The following is a 24,712-nucleotide window of genomic DNA, read 5'->3' as shown; positions in this document are numbered from 1 at the left end:
CAGCAAACACACAGTCGCTCCATTTACACAAGAAGTCAGAAAAAAAATGAAAACTAAAAAAAAAATCATAATATTTCATGAATTTCGCATAAAACCAGCGATATGGAAAGAGAGAGAAAGAGAGAGAGAGAGAGAGAGAGAGAGAGAGAGAGAGAGAGAGAGAGAGAGAGAGAGAGAGAGAGACTATACCTTCATACCCCCTTCTTTTTCCATACCTTATCAATAATTACTAAGTTTTTCAAGTAAGATTTTTCGAGTATGTATATAATTTTGATTTTTTTTTTTTTCCACATGTAAAATTTCGAGCATCAGATGAACACAAAATTAATGTATTTTTGGGGGAGTTTGATGGCAATTTTAGATAACAAAAATTATGTTAACGTGTTCCCTTTATCTAATCTTATCCATCATCATAATTACGTCCGTCTGTATGTCTGCCTGCCTCGCTCACACAGGAACGCAGGCACACACACACACACACACACACACACACACACACACACACACACACACACAAAGCATACACAAGCACACGTACAAACATACAAGAACACACACACACACACACACACACACACACACACACACACACACACACATCCTCAACTCTTATTACATTTCCCGGACGCAAGATGCTCTGCTTGTGTTCTGCTTCTTCTTGCTGTTCTCTGTTTTCCTACCAACACCCTTTGCCTTGATTTCACTTACTTTCTTCACGTCCGGCTTGCCTGAAAATTACTATGCATGTGTACAGTCGATGAAAGAAATATCGATGTATAGTATGTGCGAAGAAAATGATACGACAGACGATGGCCACCTCAAAATCCTTAATGTTTCTGTCTACCTATCTATCTATAGCCCGACGCCCTAATCCCGCAAAGGTGGCCGCAGACAAAACGCCTCCAAGTCGCTCTGTCACCCAACATATGACTGCCCAACTCACTCCCCCTTCCCTCATATACAGGTACCTCTCGACTCCATCCCTCCACCTCATCCTCGGTCTCCCCGTCCTCTCCCTCCGTCCACTACACCTACATACACCCTCTTTCTGTCTTTCATTCTTTATTCTGCTTCTGCTTCATGTAATTAAACTTTTGGCTTCTTTAGGACTGAATATATTTCGCTAGTTTGGCAATTCTAGATCAGTACTGTTATCCTAAGCGTATTCAGATAGTAATAAAATAATCACCTTTAAACATCACAAACTTTACTGATATTTTGTTGATTGACCATACCTAAGCCTCGTATCCTAAGACTCGCTTCTGAGACTTCCGATTTAGGTCTTTTATATTATAGTAGAGACTTCCAGGTGAGCCAAGACAGGTGCGTAACAACCAGAATATAAATGTAGAATCACCAGCTGCCAAAATTATGTACCTTCTATAACCAAACGCCTTAATCCCGTAAAAGTGGCCACAAATAAACCGCCTCCATGCCTCCCTGTCCCTTCGCCATCAGCTTGCCCTCTCTCCAGTTCACGCCCCACTCTCTCATATACATCTCCATCGCACCCCTACGTCTCCTCCCCGATCTCCTCCTCCCAGTAAAGGCACGTGTTACATTCAGCCTTAAACACGACATCGGTGCGGAGCGAGTTCTCTCCCCACGTACAGTCAGCACCAAAACTCGTGTCTCCTCTCCTGCTTTTCTCTTATTACACTAAAAAAATTATATCCACAAAACCACAGCTGTCTACCAGTGATCCGTAGGTAAATAAATTCATCACTGCCAGTTGCTGCGGACTTACCTGGCTAATTTTTATAAGTTCATGGAAAGAGACGCAGGAGAGACGACAGGACTTTTGGCTTCAACTGTACCTGGAGCCCGCTTTGTGTGTGATTCCTGTTATATGAGTTACAAATGCAAGGAAATCCAGGCACAGTGCTCATATATAAGAAAGAAACTTGGGATAATGTCACGCATGTTCTCGCTAGTGTTACTTCTCTGGTTTTATATGCATTTTTTATCCTTTCTTATCATCTCTGTCTCTGTCTGTCTGTCTGTCTGTCTCTCTCTCTCTCTCACCACAATCATCACCACATCACCACCACACACCACCACGTCACCACAAATCACCACACCACACCACCACAGTTCACCAAGACCATCACCACATCACCACACTTTCCATACCAATCATCTCCCCACAACCACACAGTTCTCCTACCACCAACACCACCACCTGTCACCATCAATATTTCTCTTTACACGTCTTTACAATCTTCAAGAAATTCAACCAAATACCTCACCATCTCTTATGTTTACCTAATTTTCACCTCTCCACCGCTATCAGAATCACCACACACCACTTCACCACCACTGCCATCACCACCATTAAGTCACTCGGTGTGGGCCAATCGCTAGAGAGGTGGTCTGCTGTCCTAATGGGTGCGAGTTCGATTCCCGGTTGAGGCACGGAATAATTTAGGATTTTTATTTCTTTACACCAAAATTTATCTTACTTTCACATCCACCGAAAGGTCGTAGAAACAATTCGCTAATACAAATACACCAATTCTATATGAGACAGCCCTAGCATGTATTCCTTAAGGACGGTGGGTGTTAGCGCCGAAGTGGTGACATGAGAAGGTGTATGGTATGTAGAAAGGCGACTGACTGTTAATTTTATGGAATGAGATGTTAAGCATATGACCACTACGGGACGCATAAGAGAAAGAAAAAGTCAAAACCACCACCAAACCTCTCCACTACCACAATTATCACCATGACTACCCTCCACCACCACCACCACCACAACTACCACCATCACACTTCACCACCACCACACCTCTCCACCGCCATCACCACCACATCTCACCACCTAACCAGAGTATAATGACAACAGGGCCACGCCAGCCAAATCCACCCACATTAATTGAGACCATTAAGTTCACCTACGTCCTCTCTCTCTCTCTCTCTCTCTCTCTCTCTCTCTCTCTCTCTCACACACACACACACACACACACACACACACACACACACACACACACACACACACACACACACACACACACACACACACACACACACACACACACACACACACACACACACACACACACACAACAATTCGCTTAACCTCAAGGAGTCACACAATTTCACAGAATCAAGTAATCTCCCATTCTGTCTCTCTCTCTCTCTCTCTCTCTCTCTCTCTCTCTCTCTCTCTCCAGTTCCTAATTCACGACTGCTTCCAATAACTCCACTCTCTTTTATTCTTCTCTTCTCTCCTCCACCCTATTACGATCTCCATCTTTTCTCTCTTTCTCATTCTCTTCCTTCTCTTGTTCCTTTCTCTATTTTTTATTTCATGTCCCTTTTTTCTTTTTATTTTTCTCTTATTTTTCCAGTAGTTTTCCTTACCTCTCAAAATTTATTATATTTCCTTTTTTTTCTCTGACTTCTTTCTTCCCTCCTTCATTAATGCATACTGTTTCTCTGTCTCTCTGTCTATCTGTCTGTCACACACACACACACACACACACACACACACACACACACACACACACACACACACACACACACACACACACACACACACATTTATTCTTATCTCTTTTCCATTCAGTTCTCTCTCTCTCTCTCTCTCTCTCTCTCTCTCTCTCCCCTTTCTCCCTACTAACATGAATATGCAAATTAATCTCTAAACAGTAGTCCACAACCTGACTGCATATGGTTAGGCCGTTTATGAAGGTACTCACATCACGAGAGGAGAGAGAGAGAGAGAGAGAGAGAGAGAGAGAGAGAGAGAGAGAGAGAGAGAGAGAGAGAGAGAGAGGAGTGTGTGTGTGTGTGTGTGTGTGTGTGTGTGTGTGTGTGTGTGTGTGTGTGTGTGTGTGTGTGAAAAGGCAGCAGAAGACGAGCTAGACCAAGAAAGCAATAGAGAGAGAGGGTGTTAATTGGGGGGAGGAGGGAGTTGAGGTGGGGGAGGAAATATAGAAGACTGGAGGGTTGGGGAGGAAATATAGAAGACTGGGGGGTTGGGGAGGAACGGTGTTGTCAATTTATCCTCACTTGGCAAAGATCCGTAACTCCTGTCAGCTGAATTGATGGCCACGTGTAGTCAGACTGCAGTGTTGATTTGACTAGCAATCAAGGAGACTCATTCCTACCTCATATATACGGCTTACCGAAGTTCATGCAACCACGGCTCAAGGTTCAAAGTGTGAGTGGCCCTGTCCCGTCAGATGAAAGCAGACCTATTATATTAACTGAGTAGGAACAGGACTTTATTTAGGTCCCCCTTTTAAAATCGCCCCTTACAGGATGGGGCGTCAGGCAAAAGGAAAGACGACACCAAAGGATGCTGACCAACCTGCAGGAAAAACTTTACTGCCGTCCCTACCTTGACCTAGAATTGCCATCTTTCCACCTTTAATGTTGAGTAGCAGCGAAATATTAACACAGGAATATGGTGCTAGTCACGAGGAAGCGCTATGGGAAGGATGTAGAGCTGTAGCCTTGTCTTTTCCTGGCACTGAACTACGTGAAATAAGTTGAAAAATGACGAATATCTGGGACAAATTAAGGTAGCCTCCATTACAGTTATTTATCATCAGAAATCGTATAGTTTCTCATGTTTTTCGCTCTAATATTGACTTTTTTTTTTTTCTGTTAAATTGCTTGGAGACATAACCTCCTTGGTGGAAGTAAAAACAGTCAACAGAGAAAATACTAAGCGAAAGAGAATAAGAAGAGACAAAATAACAGGGATGAAAATAAAGGCAATAAATAGTAAAAAAAAACAAGACATAACACTAACGAGGGAACAAAAATTAACACAGCCCTATATAACAGCGAATAAAAGTTAACACACGAAAAGGAAGAACGAAGAACAGAGGATGACAATAAAACTAATAAATAGACAAACGAAGAACATTATAAACGAAAATAAAATGAAAATAATAGCTAATAAAAAGCATCTAAGAACAGAACAGGAACAGACAGACAAGAACAAGCACAGCACTAATAAACAAAGGATAACAATCAGCATAACACTTAGAGAGAGAATAACAATGAACATAACACTACAAGGGAGGGGAAGACACTGTTATGCTGTGAACTTTTGTTATCGGGGGAGGAGAGGGGAGGGGAGAGGGGAAGGGAGGGGTGAGAGGGGAGGGGAGAGGGAGGGGAACGATAGATTTCCAATACTTGACGTTCCTTGTTGTGCTTGTTTTCTCTCTCTCTCTCTCTCTCTCTCTCTCTCTCTCTCTCTCTCTTACAAGATAAAAAGAGGAAGGAAAAAAAAAAAAAAAAAAATCCATTCTATAAACACCTTTAGAAAGATAAATGATGTGTATATTAACTTTACATATTCATTTTTGCTTCTATCTATCATCTATCATTATATCTATCGACCTATGCAATATTCCAGATACAACTCTCGTAATAAAAATCCGAGACACATTTGATTGACGTTGCTATTATATATCTATCTATCCATCTATCTATAATCTCTGTCACTTTATCTATCGACATTCCCAATATTCGCGATTCAACCCTTCTTCGAGAAATACTTATTAATTTATATATCTATTTATGTATCTATGTTACCTCTATTTTATCTATCGACACAAATATTCCCAATACAACTGTGTCAACAAACATCTGAAAGGCATCTATCTGACGAAAAGTTGTATTAATCGATATATCTATCTGTGCATCTATCTTAAATCTTGCTGTTCCATCTATTTACAGCCTGTCTCTCTCTTTTTATCTATCTACACGTGCCATAGCCTCATTACACCCCCTCTCACATACACTCAAACTACACCTATCTGACGAGACATTTAGAAATCTCTTCGTTCTGCCCAGGCTATTGTGTGGGGTGGTCTTCTATCTCGGCCTGATCACGGTCTCTTCTCGGCCCTGTCTTCCCACACGAGACTCGAGGACCCTTGTGATACCCCCCCCCCCGTCCTCTCAATATAGCCCGCCCTCTTCTCGACTCGACTTTCTCTCCTCTTCTTCTCCTCTCCTCCTCTCCCTCCAGTACTCCTTTCCTCTCCTCTCTTCTCTACAACCATTCTCTTCCCCCCTCTCCTCTTCCCTCCTCTTCCTCCACGGCTACTTTCCTGTCTTCTCTACACATCGTTTTCCTCACTTCTCTCTTCTCCTCTCTGAATGTCTCCCTCTCTTTCCTCTTCTCTACAAGCTTCTCTGTCCTTCTCTTCTCCACAAACTTCTTTTCTCTCCTTTCCTCCTTTCTCCATAGTGTTAACTCCTCTCCACTCCTCTCCTCTTCTCTGCCTTGTCTAACTGGGATCCTCTCTTCTCAACAATCTTCTCTGCTTTCCTTTACTTCCTCTTTACCTCTCCTCTCCTATCCTATCCTATCCTCCCTTTCCCTCTTTACAATCTACTTACACTTCTCCCTTCCTCTTTTCTCTCTTCCATTGGTCTTCTTGGAATATCTGCCCTCTCTCTCTCTCTCTCTCTCTCTCTCTCTCTCTCTCTCTCTCTCTCAGCCCCACTTCTTTTATCTCCTCAATCGCTCTCCTTTCATATTATTCATTATTTTTGGTCTAAACTCAGAGCACGATACGCCACACGTTCATCATTTACGCATATAATTAATTTTTATTTTTTCCCACAAATTTCCGTCTTTTTGTTTTTTTGTTTTTCTGTTCTTTTTAAACTTTGAACATTATAATCTGCCTCCTGTTTCATTTTTTTTTTTGACATGTCTTTAGTTTTCCTTTTTTCTGCATTTGCTCTCACTTTTCATGGTTCTCTCTCTCTCTCTCTCTCTCTCTCTCTCTCTCTCTCTCTCTCTCTCTCTCTCTCTCTCTCTCTCTCTCTCTCTCTCTCTCTCGAACACTTCAGTAATTGAATTTCTTCTCTTCCCTCCTCCCTCTTAGCTACTCTTCTTCATCTTTTCCATCTCCTTTTTCTACTTCCTCCTCCTGTCTTTATTTTTCCTTATTATTTTCCCTCATCTATAGTACACGGGAACGAACACCATCCACTCACTCGATGCAGTAGTCTAATAATGTCTAAGAATGACGAGACAAACGATTTCTTAATTACGTAATAAGCCAGTGATTACGTTAGATAAAAATATTAGCAATTCTTGACGCCTGGTGGTTTAGTGGGTTAGGACGGTCCAGTATTGTCTATGGATGGATGGATTTTCTCGAGTAAATTTCTCTCTCTCATATTCCCTTCGAATCCTAATAGTTTTCTGTATTATTTCTTATATTTTCTCTCTCTCTCTCTCTCTCTCTCTCTCTCTCTCTCTTCTTTCCACAGCTTTTCAATAATGCTTCTTTCTTTAAAGCAACTTCTTCCCTTTTTATTTTTTCTCCTTCCTCCACCTCCTCCTCCTCCTCCTCCTCCTCCTCCCCCTCCTCCTCCTCTCACCATTGTCTTGAAATAAAGTCTACAGTACGTTCAAGTACGAGAGAGAGAGAGAGAGAGAGAGAGAGAGAGAGAGAGAGAGAGAGAGAGAGAGAGAGTTGCTCAAAACAATGCTCCCTATTCCTAACTTTCCTAGTCTCACTCCCACTTCTCCCACCTAATCCCACATACACTCATACTCCCATCTCATACCACCTTAAAGTATCTCATTCCACCCTACACCACCCACCTCCACCCACTAGCTCCTCCTCACACCACCTATACCACTCCACCCACCCACACAATTCTCATATATGGCCCTATTATCCACTTGCTTGCACAGATTCCTACCCACCCTCACCTACTCCTATTTACACCCACCTGCACCCACCCACACCCACATACTCACACCTACCTACACCCAAATACACCTTCACCCACCCACTTTCACTTACCCCCACCCATTCCTAACTTTCACCCACCCTTACCCCCTCCTATACTCTTACCCACTTCGTCCTCTCCCTCCCACCCCACCTATATCTACCCACTCCCACCTACCCCGCCTTAATCTACCCACCCGCTCAGTTCCACTTTCATCTACTCCCTCCCACCCATTCCCACCTACAACTTTCAAATCCCACCCACCCCCACCTAAATCTACTCCCACTTATCCCACCTCCATCTACCCACTCCCACCTACCACACCTACTTCTACCCACTCCCACCCACCTCCACCTACAGTATATCTACCCATCTCCACCTTCACCCCCATACTACTGCTCATATCCACCCTATTTCAACCCACATATACTTATCTACTCATATATAAACTCACCCAAACCTACCCACACCAACCCACCCACTCAAATAAACCTACCTACAGCCATCCACACCCACCATCTCATATATAAATCCACCCACAGCTACCCACACCAACACACCCATACCCACTCACACACACCCGCACCTACCCACACCAACACACCCATACCCACCCACACACACCCGCACCTACCCACACCAACACACCCATACCCACCCACACACACCCGCACCTACCCACACCAACACACCCATACCCACCCACACACACCCGCACCTACCCACACCAACACACTCATTCTTACATAATCCAACCTAACTATATCCACACCCACTCACTTCCACCCACACCCACCTACACCTACCCACACCCACCCACTCTTTTATAAACCCATCCACACCTACTCACACCCACTTACACTTACCCACACCCACCTACACCTACCCACACCCACCCACTCTTTTATAAACCCATCCACACCTACTCACACCCACTTACACTTACCCACACCCACCTACACCTACCCACACCCACCCACTCTTTTATAAACCCATCCACACCTACTCACACCCACTTACACTTACCCACACCCACCTACACCTACCCACACCCACCCACTCTTTTATAAACCCATCCACACCTACTCACACCCACTTACACTTACCCACACCCACCTACACCTACCCACACCCACCCACTCTTTTATAAACCCATCCACACCTACTCACACCCACTTACACTTACCCACACCCACCTACACCTACCCACACCCACCCACTCTTTCATAAACCCATCCACACCTACTCACACCCACTTACACTTACCCACACCCACCCATCCGCACCCACTCCAGACTCCCTAATGTTGCAGTTTCGCGTCAAATTGCTTTACTGAGAGGACACTGCGTTAGTATTCATTGCGCTGCCTACCCAAATCATGGCGAGGTGTGTGTGTGTGTGTGTGTGTGTGTGTGTGTGTGTGTGTGTGTGTGTGTGTGTGTGTGTGTGTGTGTGTGTGTGTGTGTGTGTGTGTGTGTGTGTGTGTGTGTGTGTGTGTGCGTGCGTGCGCGCTTGAGGTAGGCATGACACAGGTGCATGGGGCAGGTGTGTGAGACAGGTGCATGGGGCAGATGTATGAGACAGGTGCATGAGGCAGGTGTGTGAGACAGGTGCATGGGGCAGGTGTGTGAGACAGGTGCATGAGGCAGGTGTGTGAGGCAAGCTTTTGAGGCACATCAGTGAGACAGGTGTGTGAAGCACGTACGTAAAGTGACAGGGCAAGAGTTGATGTATGAGACAGATACATAAAGGCAGGTGTGCAGTAGTTAATGGGCTTAGCAGGTGTGTAGAGAAGACGCTGGAGTTATTGCAGGACGGGAGGTGGGAAACTAAGTCATAAATCTTCATGCATATTTTCCATTAACTGCCACTAGGAAGGCACGTGTGGGGAAGAGAAGATGCAGATGTATGAAGCAGGTGTGTAGAGGCAGGTGTGTAGAAGCGAGTGTATGAGGTGGATAGTTACCTGAGTGGCTTTAGCAATCATGAAGTCTGTGATTAATCTTCATGAATATTCCCCACCTGCTTACAGACCGGTGTGGAGGGCAGGTGTTTGCAAAGGCCCGGTGTGTGTGTGTGTGTGTGTGTGTGTGTGTGTGTGTGTGTGTGTGTGTGTGTGTGTGTGTGTGTGTGTGTGTGTGTGTGTGTGTGTGTGTGTGTGTGTGTACCTATTTCCAGGCTATTACCCCTGCACTACCCACCACCACCTGTGCCTCTGCAGGATGGGGTTAATGGCGCTGAAATTATACCCCATTAGGTCCTTCTCCATCATCTCTTTGTCTCTCTATCATCTCTTTGTCTCTCCATCACCTTTTCGTCTCTCCATACCGTCTCTGTCTCCTACCGTCAATTTGTCTCTCTAGAATTCTCTGTCTGTCTCATCTGTCTCTCTCTAGCATCTCTTTCTCTCTAGTACTGCGTTCATAGTATCTCTCTCTTTAGAATCTAGTGTTTCTCTGCCATCTCTGTCTCTATCGCAGCTTTATGTCTCTCTCTAACATCTCTCTGTTCCTCACTAGTATTTCTTTGTCCCTCCTTAGAGTCTTTGTCTCTTTAGCATTTATCTCTCTCACCTCCTCTCTAATAAACCCCTCCACAATAACACCTTCAGCAAGACTGTCCTTCACATTTTCTTCATGTTTGCGATAGAAGCCTTCACTCGACCGTCATCATACCCCCCCCCTTCTCTCTCTCTCTCTCTCTCTCTCTCTGTGGCTAGCTCTACGGGAATTTATAGTTACTTTAGTATTTTAGTGATTTTCACAAACACGTGTTTAGCTGTTTTCACCTGCACCAAAAGCAACTTAATCAGTATTGAATTCACGTCACATTTTTTTTATTTAGATTTTTATTTACCATTCAGTACAGACCTAATACTCTGGGGAACGTAGTCGCTGAAGGCCAAGCACGAAGGGCATATGAGAGGAAAGGGATACTGACTTCCTCTACGAACACAGAATGGAGACATGACACTAAGAGGAAGATTGTCCCGAATTGCTGAGTCTACCCTAACACAATTCCGTTTTCTCTGATGTTTTCACGAGCTACGTAAAACCTATGAAGAAATTCCACCTAAATCCGCAATGTGTTTGAGTTGCAGAGAAAAATAATGATGAAACTTGGAACTGACTCTATTAACACCGGTTTTCTGAAGTGATAATGGAGGTATACCATCCTGTTGCCTAATAAGTATCTACCTGAAAGTCCCTAGGTCTGTTTTCGTTCACTGCACTCAGAGACAATTGGCTTACGTGGGTAACAATAATGAATGCTTTGGACCGACACACACAAGCTCAGATGCACACACACACACACACACACACACACACACACACACACAGATCCGTACTCGTCCAACAACTCACATACCCATACCAGCACCCACACCCAAACACCCACATCAACGAACATATTCACACCCACACCCACACATAAACCCATGCCCACGTCCACACCCACATCCACGCCAACTATACACAAACACCTACGCCAACTATTGTAAAAGACAGAAAAACAGGATATAACACTACGAAACTTCAATATTCCCGAAAAACGAATGCCTTGCTTACTTTGAAAATATATACAGCGAGGAATCCCAGGGTAAAGAGACTGATGAAAAGATGAATAACAAAATCTCGAGGTCATCTTAATACAGGTTTTTCACGAATTTCCAAGCAGTCACTTTTCCTGGACATTCCTCTTCCTCTAAGTACACGTTCATAAGGCAAAACAAAGCTTCTATCACTGCACTCTTTGTCTATATTGGCAGGGTATTACATGATAAAATAATACATAATCATAGCTCCCTACAGTATCTATGCTTTCTATCCATTCTTCTCTCGCTAAATTACGTCACAATAATAATAATAATAATAATAATAATAAGGATTTATCTATCACTGAACTCGTTGTCTCTTTGCCAACAGGATGACAGATGGAATAGTTTACAATCACATTGCGCAAAGGTATCCATGTTTTCTGTACGTTTTTCCATCTCTAATCTGCAGTTCTTTATGGTAAAATAAAGTGACTATAACTGCAATCGTTGTCTCTTCGTCAGGATAAGAAATGGCATCGTGATGAAGTGAAGTCTACGAAATGTATCGGTAAATATCCAAGAAATCACGTTATTCTTTTCACTTATCTTCCGCTAAAACACCTCACTATAACAAAGCAGTGTCTGTTTATCATTGCACTCGCTGTCTTTTTGCTTTCACGATAACAGATGAAATCATTTATAATCGCAGTTCGTAAAAAAATGAGCATTTATCTCCCCATAAAATGTAGGTTATTATAGCCAATGTATCTCTCACTACAGTCGTTGTCTCTTTACTGCCAGAATAATAAATGAAATCGTTCTGTCTCAGTTTGCAAAAATATCCAAGAGTATCCACGATATCAAATGTTCTGAATATCAACTTCTTTTTTTTTTTTTAATATTTATCTTACCTTCAAGTACAGTTCATTAGAGCACAAGAGAGAGTCGCCTGTCACTACACTCGATGACTCTACCTGTCAGGATAACGGATAAAATCATATGAGTTCCGCAGCCTGCAGGAGTGTCAAAGAGAATCCAAAATATCACGTTTTTCGCTCAAATCGTCCACAAAGGTACGCGTCGTTGCAGGAAAAAAAAAAAAAATCTCTCGCTACACTCTTTGCCTCTTTACTGTCAAGCAGCTCAGTAAACTATCAAAGAATACCCAGGAAATCACTTTTTCTGAACATTTATCTTTTCGTAAACTGCACGTCATTACAGCCAAGGTATCTATCACCACTACATATTTCTGCTGTCAGGTTAATAGATGGGATTTTATACCATCGCATCTCGTAAAAGTGTCCATGAAAGTACCCAAGAAATCACGTTTTCTTAATATTTATCATCCAGCAAATTAAAGTTCATCATAAAAAAACCAAAGCGTCTATCTCACTGTCTCTTTACTGTCAGGGTAGTAAAGAGTTTCATGAAAAATCTCAGTTGGCAATATCCGTCCACCCCCACCACCACACACAAGCATCACTGCCCCCCAAACAAGACACGCTGCACGCCCCGCCTCCCACTAAAGGCTGCTTCACATGGTAAGTTTCGAAGCGTGGTTTTGAAGCCTAGTGACGGCAGAAGAAGACGGCTCAAGTTCCATCCACACGGCTCCACTCCCGAGTGACTCACTCAGCGCGGTAAAGGTCTCGGCCATAGGAGCGAACCACGAACCACGACAAGTGAACCAGATTCGTAACGCAGCAAGCAGAAGGGACAGGGGAGGCTATGGTGGGGGTGGGTGGGAGACAGAAAGAGAGACAGAGGGTAGGAGGGGGGTGAAAGAGGCTGGGAGTAGGAGAGGGGGGGGGAGAGAATGAGAGAGTTACAGAATCCAGCTGGTAAGGGAGGATATGGCAGAAATGCCACACATTTTAATGGAAACAAATACCATTTAATAGACAAATCGTTTTTGCGCTTTCTTTTCACAAGGCAAATACAAAATAAGTATATATATATATGTCGAATAAAAAGAATAAACAGTCGTCTTTATCTGTCAGTGATGCTACTCCAAACACGGTTAGCATTCATAGTTAATGGTAGAGAAGTGATGCATTCTCTGATCTGTACTGAGCAATAAAGATTATCATGACACCTACCTTCTACTCCCACACATTACACCTGCAACTAATATAATGTGCACGCCACGATCCTTCAGCATCACATATATTCCTTACCTTCAGTTCCCATAAGATCTTGTATTAGGTATGACTAAATCTAGTGATTGGGGAACTTACACACGCCTTTATAACTCCTTCAGTCCATTTTTCATTTTAACCCTTCGTGACACAAGACGATTTTGTTCAGCTTTCAAGAAGGCCCTCTACCAGCGAAAGGATTAGTGAATGCTGTATCTAAACCCCTCAAAGCTGAACAACATCATCTGAAGGTAGCAGGAATAAAATGGAAAAAAAAAAAAAAGGCGTCATTCGAGTGAAGAGGTATTATGTGGTATCAGAAAACCAAGGTGATGTTTACGACTAAGATTGTGAGTGAGTTTGACTTCGCTTCCCGTAGGAGTACCACATTACCAAAATTTTTAGACAATTATACAGTACAAATGATTAAGTTATGCATGTCCTGCAGTGAAATATTAACTGAGAAAAATAGGGCACTGCGCCAGGTACGAACATCCGCTTACCTAAGTGATTACAAATAAAGAAAATAATTAATTTAGTTATGCTACGTGTATTTTAGAAGTACTGCTGCTGACGTTGTATTCCACTGACTGTTACAATGAATTACTTCCCTGTTCGTCTACTTCCCCGTTCGTCTACTTACCTGTTCGTCTACTTCCCCGTTCGTCTACCTCCCTGTTCGTCTACTTCCTTATTCGTCTACTTCCCTGTTCATCTACGCCCCGTTCATTTGCTTCCTCGTTCATCTACTTCCTTCCCCGTTCATCTACTACTCCGTTCACCTTCGCTCCTCCCCATTCTCCTCCCCACTCCCCTACCTTCCACATCCTCACCGTTCCTGTCACCGCCACCACTCTCAGGCTAACTTTTTGCTTTCCGTTTCCTGACTGACAATGGACAAAATTATTCATCTTGAGTGAGAGGTCCCAGGCTCGAGCAGGGGGCGGTCTGAAGATATGAAAATCGGTCATAATAGAATACTCTAATACTCTTCACTCTTTCACTCCTTCTCTCCTTCACTCCTTTACTCCTTCGCTCCTTCACTCTTCACTCCCTCACTGCTTCGCTCCTTCACTCCCTTACTCCTTCTCTCCTTCACTTCTTCGCTCCTTTATTCCTTCGCTCCTCCACTCCTTCACTCCTTCGTTCCTTCGTCATTCTATACATTTTATGCTTGCCAACAGCAGACGGTGTTATTCAGCATAGGTAAGGGTCATAGGAGTGAAGGGGTTAATGAAGGCAATATCTAACACCTCATTTTCTTAGTCTTACCTGAGATGAATAAAACCGTTTAAGGGAAACAAGGATGATATGAAAAAGACGGTCTCGGTCAAGTGAGGTGAGGTGAGGTGAGGTTAGGTCAGGTTAGGCTGGGTTAGGTTAGGTTAGGTGAAGTTAGGTTTGGTTAACTGATCTTCCAAAAAAAATCACCAATGGGCCACACCCTCACTAATATCTTCCCACAAATCCTGAATGAAACAGCTCCAGCATGTATTCATTGTGATCGGTGGGTATTAGCGCCCATAAGCGACATGTGAAGGGGTGTGGCGCAAGTTATAGGAGTGACTGGGGACTTGTTGGTATTGTTGCTGATCAACCCCAGACTGTCTAGCCGAGCATTCCCATCAACCACAGGCAAGTAACCGTCCCGCGCAGTGAACCGATGTTTCCGCGTGGTGGACAGCGCCTCACCGCGGCGAGACGCGGAGAAGAGTGAAGGTTTGGCTTCTGGATGAACGCCGCATTGGTGTCTCTCCACCCAGTTAACAGGGGCACCATAGTATGCTCCACATCACCTTATCTGGTTATATGGTTACCACCCAGCGTTGTAAATGATTTTCTGGGTTGCAGGAAACCATTAGGCTTGTCAGTGCAGACCCACCTGAAGTGGAAAGAAGAGTAATAAAAAGTGACAGGAAGGAAGGGGAGAGGTAGAAAGAGATGAAGGCAGACACAATAATAGAATGATAAAGGTGAAGGATGAGGTAGGCAGCATTACATCAAGTGAGAGGATGATGGTCGCCTCCACCTACCACCACTGGTAACCTGTAAATCCGGTAATTGTTTCCTGCTGACGGAAATAAGTAACGTAAACTGGTAATTAGACAGTGGTAACCTGGTATTAGATGAACGCAGCGATAGTCTACTTTACTAGGCATACGATGTTTTCAGCTACCAGTAAACGAACTACCACCACAATCACTACCACAATCCTACCACAACTACTACCACCTACTACATCAACTACCACAGCCCCCACCACAATCCTACCACAACTACTACCACCTACTACATCAACTACCACAGCCCCCATCACAATCCTACCACAACTACTACCACCTACTACATCAACTACCACAGCCCTCACCACAACCCTACCACAGTCCCTATCGCAATCCCTACCACAACCACTCCCACAACCAACCACCTACCACAACCCCCACCACATCTCCTACCACAATTCCTACCACTACCCTCACCATAACCACTCCCACAACCAGTCACTACCTACTCAGCCAATTAACCACCCATATACAGAGCTACTCTCCCCCCATCACGTCCCTTTACCGTCAACAATTAACCCTATCCTCACCACACGCCACCTAATACAGCCATTACCACCACTACCACCACTTAACACCTCCTTCCACCGCCAGTTACCACCACTACCACCACTTAACACCTCCTCCCACCGCCAGTTACCACCACTATCACCACTTAACACCTCCTCCCACCGCCAGTTACCACCACTATCACCACTTAACACCTCCTCCCACCACCAATTACCACCACTATCACCACTTAACACCTCCTTCACCACCAATTACCACCACTATCACCACCTAACACCTCCTCCCACCGCCAGTTATCACCAACTACTAACCCACTCACCGTTTAGGTAATGTAAAAAGTAAAGGTTGTTTTTTTGGCGTCGTTAAATTAAGATACATAAAAAAAAAAAACAGATGTAATTCAGTATAAGGCTGTGTCCATTATATATGCATTTTTACGGGTTCCTTCATCAGCGTCAGGTACACATGTTAGATACAGTTGCTGAACTACTACTACTGCTGCTACTACGACTACTACTACTACTACCACTATTGATACTACTGCTACTACTACTACTAAAGATAATATATTTTTTCTTGAGATTTTTAAAGTTACAGGATTATTAATTGGGTTTAAGTTATTGGGTGATTTGTTCCTTATACTTACGTTCGTTTTGTGTTTATTTTCTTTTGATTTTATGATACGAAGGAGAGACTTGGAGGTGTTAATTATAGATTTAATTAAAGTTACTGCCACCTGTAACAACTTGACGATACCATTTACCGTCCATCGCAACTACTAACATCGACCATCATCATCACCACGACCACCACCACCACGACAACCACCACCACCAACATCACCACCATCACCACCGCAATCACCACCATCACCTAACAACTTTACGATACCATTTACCGTCCATCACAACTACTAACATCGTCCATCATCATCACCACTATTACCACCACCACCATCACCACCACCACCACCACCACTGACCCCGCCACCGCTTCAAACTACCATTGTCACTACCATCACCACCACCATTTCCATGAACCGTTGTCATCTGTATTTGATATCATTACTACTCATCACTTACATAGCTATAACCATCACTACCAAGGCTATCAATACCTACAGCTGCTACCACCATTGCGCACCACTACCACCATCACCACCACTCACCACCTACCACCACCACAACTATCCTTACCACCCACCACCATCACTACCAACACAATCAACATTACCACCACTACCATCACCACCACTATCATCACCACCAACCACCACCGCTGCCAACACTCCCTACCATAACCAGCTCATCTTAACCACCACCACCACCACCACCACCATTATCATCATCATCTATCACTACTGCTAATCTGTTTAACATAATCCCCACCACTACCAGCTTCCCCTTGTCACACCTACCACTACCACCACCACGCCACCACCACACTATAGCACCACACTACCTTACCAGAACAACATAACCACACCACACCACCAAACTGCACCACAACACTGCATTACACCACACCATCATAACCACCACCACCACACCACCACCTCACCAGACCACACCACACCACCATTCTACCATCGCCACACCACACCACACCACACCACACCACACCAGCACCTACCACCTGCAGAGTTGAAGTAAACACGTCTTTCATATGTAAATGTTCAGCACTGGGGACCACGTCCGTCTGGGCAGGCAGGCAGGCAGGCAGTCTCTCTCTCTCTCTCTCTCTCTCTCTCTCTCTCTCTCTGGCTGTTTTTCTTGCTGTCTCTCAATTTCTCTTTCTAACTCTGCATTTCACGCTTTCTCAATTCTGACATTGTGAATAACTGATTGCATTTATATTATTTCTTCATGTCTTTACAACTCTGGGCACAAACTATGCAGTCCGTGCCCTAAAATTCAACAGTCCTTCCCGCATAAACAGAAGGCGCTACACATCTTCACATGTCACCAAAAGGGCACTAATAATAAGCCCTCTTATATCCACACAAGGCAGGAGTATATGATTCAGAATTGGTGTCATGGTACTCGCACTTTTTTTTTTTTTTTTGACATATTAGGAAGATAATGTGGATGACGATTTTTTTTTCTACTTTAAGTGCTGTCGACACACTTATGAATTTATACTCTGGGTATATGAGAGTGGGGGGTGTGAGCTGGGAGCAGGGCGGTGAAATGGCGGGGGGCAGGGTGACATGGAGGCGACTTGTTCGTGGCCACCCCTTACAGGATTAAGGCGTCTGGCAATAAATAGATAGTAACACTGGATGATTTTGCTGAATGCTGGTCACCCTCCCACGCTGAAAGCCCTTTTTAAATTCTCTAACTTGGCCTAAAATTGTCTTCTCTCTATTTGAACAAGAGATTAACACTAGAACTTAATGCTAGTCACAAAGAAGTGCTATGGAAGGGATATAGAACCAGAGTAGTGTGTTATTCTGTCACTGAGCCACGTAAAATAAGCTGCAACAGGACAAAAATCTGGGCCAAGTTAAGGTAAAAGGACTACAGTGCTGGAGAGGGACGCTTTCATGTGGTGGCACTGATATTACCGGCCGGCTCCACTGCCTGGTTATACAAATGTCCTTCAACTCCTTCCCTATCCCGCGAAAGGAGGACGGTGGACTGAAGGAGGAGGGCAACTTCATCCTTCACTCCACCGGGGTCACGTACATAATTATGAGTCTTGGGCCACGACTACAACATCAGCAACATCAACACCAAAAACATCAACAACAACAGCATCAACATCGTCAACAACAATAACAATAACAATGTAATTCAGATCCTCAAAATTTTCCCTGCTTGGGCTGGGACCGATCACGACAGCAGTCCACTCCTTTGCCACTGAATCACCACTCCTGGTATGAAGCAGGGGTGGGATCAGCAAGCAGAGAAATAGTGAGATGAGCAGATGAGTAGGTAGGTGCGAACGTAAGAAATGTAGAGATGTCAGCAGGAGGGGAGGTAGAAGGGGTGATAGGTAGGTAGGAAGGGAAGTAGATGGGTAGGTAGGTTGGTAGGTAGGTAGGTAGGCAGGTAGGTAGGTATGTAGGTAGGAAGGGGAGACAGGTAGATAGGTAGGAAGGGAAACTGATAAGTAGGTAGGAAGGGAAGTAGACAGGTAGGAAGGGAAATTGATAGGCAGGTAGGTAGGAAGGGAGGTAGATAGAGAGGCATGCAGGAAGATCGATAGGAAGGGAGAGGGATAAAAAAGGAAGCCAGACACTATAGGTAAGGAAGAAGACAGGAAGGAGGTTAGATAGGAAAAAGGCAGGTAAGAAGCAGGATAGACAGGAAGAATGGCAGAGAGAAGGGAAGAAGGTTAGAAAGGAAAAAAGTAGGTAGGATGCTGGATAAATAGCAGGGATGGTAGATAGGATGGAATGAAGGTAGGAAGAAGGGTAGACTGAAAGTAAAGGGCAGGAGGAAAGAAGGAAGACACAAAGGTATATTGAAGGGAAAAGGTAGGCAGCAAGGAGGGTAGATAAAACAGAAGAGATATAGGTAGGAATACTGACAGGCAGGAAGGTAGGCTGACAAGAAGGTAGGTAGGGAATTGGTAAGGTGAACAGGTAAATAATTAGGCAGGCAGGTGAACAAGATGAAATTCAGCAGCATAATAAAGGTAAGCCGCGAAGTAAGTACAGGTAGTAAAGTTCAAAACGAGGCAGGTAGGTACGTGGGGAGGAAGGGAGGCACGGACGGAGGCAAGGAATATGGTATGCAGTGAGGTAGGTAGGCAAGGAGAGAGGAAAGGTAGGTAGGGAGGGAGTAGGGCAAGGGAGAATGGAGAGGGAGGCAAGCAAAGGGAGAGGAGAGAGAGAGGAGGGCTTGGAGAATGCAAAGGGAGGAAAGCAAGGAGAGAGGAAAGGGGGGTTGGCTGAAAGATATAGGCATGCAAGTGGAGAAGAAGGAAGGAAGGAAGGAAGGAAGGAAGGGAGGAAGGCAGGAGAGAGATATGGACAAGGAGGGAGGAGAATAAAGTGGGCAGGGAGAGAGGAGAGGGTGAAAGACAGGGAGATAACAAGGAAAGAGAGGCTGGCAGGGAGGGAGGGAGGGAGGAGAAGGAGGGAGCCAAAGATGAAAGTCAAGGAGGGGAGACAAGTAGGTATGAAATGAAAGGGAGAAGCAGAGAGGAAAAGAAAGAACACAAAAGAGGAGAGAGGAGTAGGGAAGGGAAGAAAAACAGGCATGGACGGAAGAGAGGAAGGTGTAGAGGAAGAAGAACGAGAGGAAGGAGTAGAGGAAGAAAGGGAGAGGGAAAGAGGAGGAGAGAGACAAGGAGAAGAGAGAGGGATGGAAAGGTTGGGAGAGGAGGGAGGGGAGGTAGGAATGGAGGGAGGAAGAGAGGAGGTGAAATATGAGAAGGACTTTTGCAGGAAGGGACCATAAGGGGGGAGAGGCATGGAGAGAGAAGACTGAGGTAGATGAGAGGCAAGGAGGAGGAGGAAAAAGCTGGGAGGGAGAAGAAGGTTGATAAGAGAAGAGAGAGAGAGAGAGAGAGAGAGAGAGAGAGAGAGAGAGAGAGAGAGAGAGGGGGGGGGGAAGAGGAGGTTGACGAGGAGGAAGATAGGAAGGCCGGGACAGAGGAGGGTGAAGTATGAAGGAGAGGAGGGGGAGGTGAGCAGAGAGGAAAGGGAGGCAGACAGAGAGAGAAGAGGAGCGGGAGGTCTGCATGAAGAGAGATGAGGAAAAAAAAAAGAGTGAGAGGCAGGAGAGGGGAGAGAAAGGAGAGGCAGGAGAGGGGAGAGCATGGAGAGGCAGGGAGAGGGGAGAGAAAGAAGAGGCAGGGGGAGGGGAGAGAAAAGAGGCAGGGAGAGAGGAGAGAAGGAGAGGCAGGGAGAGCGGAGAGAAAGGAAAGGCAGAGAGAAAGGAGAGAAAGGAGCCGCAGGAGGAGGGGAGAAAGCATAGAGAGGCAGGGAGAAGGGAGTAAAAGGAGAGGCAGGGAGAGGGGAGAGAAAGGAGAGGCAGGAGGAGGGGAGAGAGAAAGGAGGGCCAGGAGAAGGGGAGAAAAGGGAGAGTCAAGGAGTGGGGAGAGAAAGGAGAGGCAGGGAGAGGGGAGAGAAAGGAGAGGCAGGAGGAGGGGAGAGAGAAAGGAGGGGCAGGAGGAGGGGAGAGAGAAAGGAGAGGCAGGGAGAGGGGAGACTGAAAAAGGTAGAGAAGGTGACGATGCAAAGAAGGTAGGTGAACCCATGGGAGGAAGCTGGGACGAGACTAAGAGGTGATGTGACAGGCAGAGGAAGAGACGAGAAAGTGGGAGAGACTGACATGGAGAGAGGACGGAAATCGGAGAGACAGACGAGTGAGGAATATATATATAAGTGAAAAAGGAAAGCAGTTTTAGGAGTGTTAGTACTCGTAATTTAGAGGTCATTTATTTTTCCCGTAAATATTAATCTTAAAATAATTGGAAAGCATGAAGACTACCCCAATTCACCAGTTCCTGCAGCCAATGTCGGAAGGAAAAAGTGGGAAATTTTTTGGGAAAGGATGAAAAAGAAAAAAAAAATTGCATCATGGCAGTTATTATTACCATTATTATTATTATTATTATTATTATTATTATGCTATGGATGTATTTAGCTGGGGATTAGAAGGCAGACTTACTCAAGCGACTTTATACCCCTTCACTATGATGATGTCCGTTTTTTTTAAGTGCCTGTACGATTAGACGATTTATTCAGCTTTAGGAAGACGTAGTAGTAGTAGTAGTAGTAGCAACAGTTGTTGTAGTAGTAGTAGTAGTAGTAGTAGAAGTAGTAGATATTTTTGTTAATGTTCATCTGAAACGTGAACCCAGCTGACTGCAGGCCCAAACTACCCTCCGCCTACAGTCCACCATCCTCCTTTCGGGGGACAGGGAAGGAGTTGAGGGACGTTTGTATAACCAGGCAGTGGAGCCGCCTGGTTATATCGGTGCCACCACACGAAGGCGTCCCTCTCCAGCGCCTTTCTAGTGGTAAAAGAAATTAACGTTTGTACTCTATCACCGTTCACCACGATGTTACGAAATTTCCTCCATGTATTTACAACTCTAAAGATATCCTTGTCTTTAACCAACAACGTTTGCCAACAATAGTGTGGTTTTTATTCTACGTGTAAATTGGATGGTCTTTCGTAAATTTCATCTGGGAGGAATGATAGAACGGAAAGTCGCTAAGTAGGAGTTAACAAAAGGAAGAAAGAGAGAGAGGGAAACAAAGGCAATGTAAGAAAGAAAGAAAGAACAAAAAAGAGGGGTTAGAGTGCGGGAAAAAAGAGAATAAGAATAGGGAAACAGAATATGAAAATGGATAATACTGCTGGAATTTCCCCCTCTAAGTCTGACACCCAACCATCTTTGATACAGGAGCCTTCGTAACTCGCCTTCCTCAGTGATTTATTCTAAAGGTTATACACTTTCACTGATCTTGTATTTCCCGATGCACACTACTTCGATATTAGAGGTAAAACTAACACACTAGAAAATACGAAGGTACACCCACAGTCACACGCCTTAATCCCGCAGGAAAAGGCCACAAACAAATCGCCTCCGTGTCGTCCTGTCTACCATTTGGCTGCCCTCCCTCCAATTCAAAGGCCCCTTTCCTATATATTCCTCCACTCCATTCCAACATCTCATCCCCGGTCTTCCCCTCCTCCTCTCCCACATACACTCTTCTAGTCAGTCTCTCATTCTCCATTCTCCCATATGAAAGTAGTGTGAAAAATAATTCGCTAAAGAAGAGTGTGGCCAGATTTGGAAAAACAGATTTTTATTTTTTACTTTTTATTTTTTTATATTTTGCCTCCCCGAAATTTGCTGTTGACGGTGGTGAAGACAGGGTGATGTTGTGTCAATGGAGGCCTACGGAGTCAGTCTTTATTTTAGTGATATCCTTCCCACTGTTTGTCTATGCAGTGAATCCCCAGTGCTGTGGAAATTGACACTACTAATAAATTCGACAGTTTTGTACTCCATACACACACACACACACACACACACACACACACACACACACACACACACACACACACAGAAAAAAAAAATAAGGCAGAGGAAAATGGAGAACTTGTGATGACTTCCCTCTTGTGATGTGTTCCCTCCTGTGGGGTCAGCTCATCACCATCACCCCCAGATAAGGGCCTCAAGTTCTGGGTCAAAGTGCATGCAACATTTCCCGCATTCCTTGGTGTCGTGTCCAGTGTTGTGCCACCCTCTCTTGCTGTCACTGACCGTAAATTTTAGTACGATGCTTTGTTGGAACCCTGCCACTGGGGTTCGTTGTTGCTGTTAAATTTCTCTGAGGGATGGAAGTGTCCTTGAACCAGATGCTTTTGCACCTTTGAATCGTGTTGGCTTCATGTACAAGGGACACTGTCTGGGATCTGGTGTTACTGGTTACTGGTGTTTTGTTTGTTGTCTGGGACCCCTTGTCAGTTATCTAGCGAGTTGGAAGAGCTGTTTGTGGGCCGTTTCTACTCGGAACCTGGAGTCCAACTCACTGGAGGAGTATCAGTTACCACTATCCTGTTACCGCCTGTTTTGTTGACCAAGCTGCCATTGGTCCTCCACACGCCTGCCTTTCTACCTACCTCTGTTTACCTTTCCACCTGCTTGCTCCTCGTTCTCCCTCACTCATCAGTTTCTCTCCCTGTTGCTCATGACCTCTCATGCCTCGTTACCACCCTGTGCAAAGGGTACAAGGGGCCTGGGTTGAGCATAGGATGGGTCGGTGAAACGAATTTGACAAGGAGGGAGGAGGGGAGTAGTGGAATGATGGCAGTGGTGACAGTGGTTCAGTAACTTGGGTCTATGGCTGGTCTCTCACAAGATTTTCTGCACCCATTAGTAGGGATCGGCATACTATGAGCACTGCATGACATTTGTTTAGTGGGGTTCTTTACAATTGTCCTCCCATAGACGAAGGCGATAAAAAACACTCAGTTTTTCCCATATTCCCCCCACCCTTCTGTGTTTTCTGCTTTTCTTTTCAAGTGAAGTTCGGTCACTTCCTAGAGAATAATAAAACCCCTGTAAAACTGGCATCCTTCAAAGACACACCTGAAGCCGCCACTTTTATCGTCCCTTCCCCCAGAGAAAATTATTTTAGTAGCCTGGTTCAGTTATTCTATTCAGCTTCATTTTCATGTTGCTGCCCACTGGGTCTGCTTCCCTTATCTCGTTGTGGTGCCTCTACCTCCATTACGGCTCAGAAAATCCAGTGCACCGACAGTAAGTGTGGCACCAACATCTAGTCTGGCAGCCATAAGTTATTGTCTAGCACACTCCTAGTGTGTGCAAGATTTCCACTTTTACTCAGAGACCTGCCTCACTTGCATGGATTGTGGAGTTGAGTCTTCGGCATTTGGTAAATTAGGTCTCCTTGTCCTTTTGCTTGGCAGAGGGCCAGTGGAATATGACGTAGCAGTGGCTGTACAAATATCACTTGAAGATGTGCTGGTGCCATGATATCTTCGAGTCTCAAAGTGATGCTCTGCCAACCTATGGGGAGCTCATGAGCCTCCTCTACCTGCAGGGAGCAACACAGTTTTCTATTTCATCCACAGCTCCTCTCCCATTTGGTCCAAGACCAAGGACCCTGTATTAAGTAACCCCTGCTTCAGGTACAGCGACACCATGGCCATTACAAAGGACAACAGATAGCCTAATGAGGGTTTACCATGGCAGAACCCTTCAGAAAACTCCATGCCGCCACCATGGATGTGACAAAATCACACTGT

At 44.8% G+C, this 24,712-nt stretch overlaps 1 protein-coding gene across 1 annotated transcript in view; it reads left to right on the top strand.

Annotated features, from left to right (window-relative positions):
• LOC145396572 (uncharacterized) overlaps positions 1-24,635 on the top strand; it is a 64,249-nt gene extending 39,614 nt beyond the window's left edge. Inside the window, exons 3-5 of the mRNA XM_080269947.1 lie at positions 12,671-12,801; positions 23,087-23,205; positions 24,508-24,635. Coding sequence (XP_080126073.1) covers positions 12,671-12,801; positions 23,087-23,205; positions 24,508-24,635 — 378 coding nt within the window. The remainder of the gene's footprint in view (positions 1-12,670; positions 12,802-23,086; positions 23,206-24,507) is intronic.
• The last annotated feature ends 77 nt before the right edge of the window (positions 24,636-24,712 follow it).

The sequence above is a fragment of the Coenobita brevimanus genome, chromosome 38 (genome assembly GCF_032717465.1).
Source record: "Coenobita brevimanus isolate Jiangsu-jjx chromosome 38, ASM3271746v2, whole genome shotgun sequence".
NCBI lineage: Eukaryota > Metazoa > Arthropoda > Malacostraca > Decapoda > Coenobitidae > Coenobita > Coenobita brevimanus.
The sequence above is the reverse complement of the archived record's forward strand: the minus strand, read 5'-3'. Positions and strand labels throughout refer to the sequence as shown.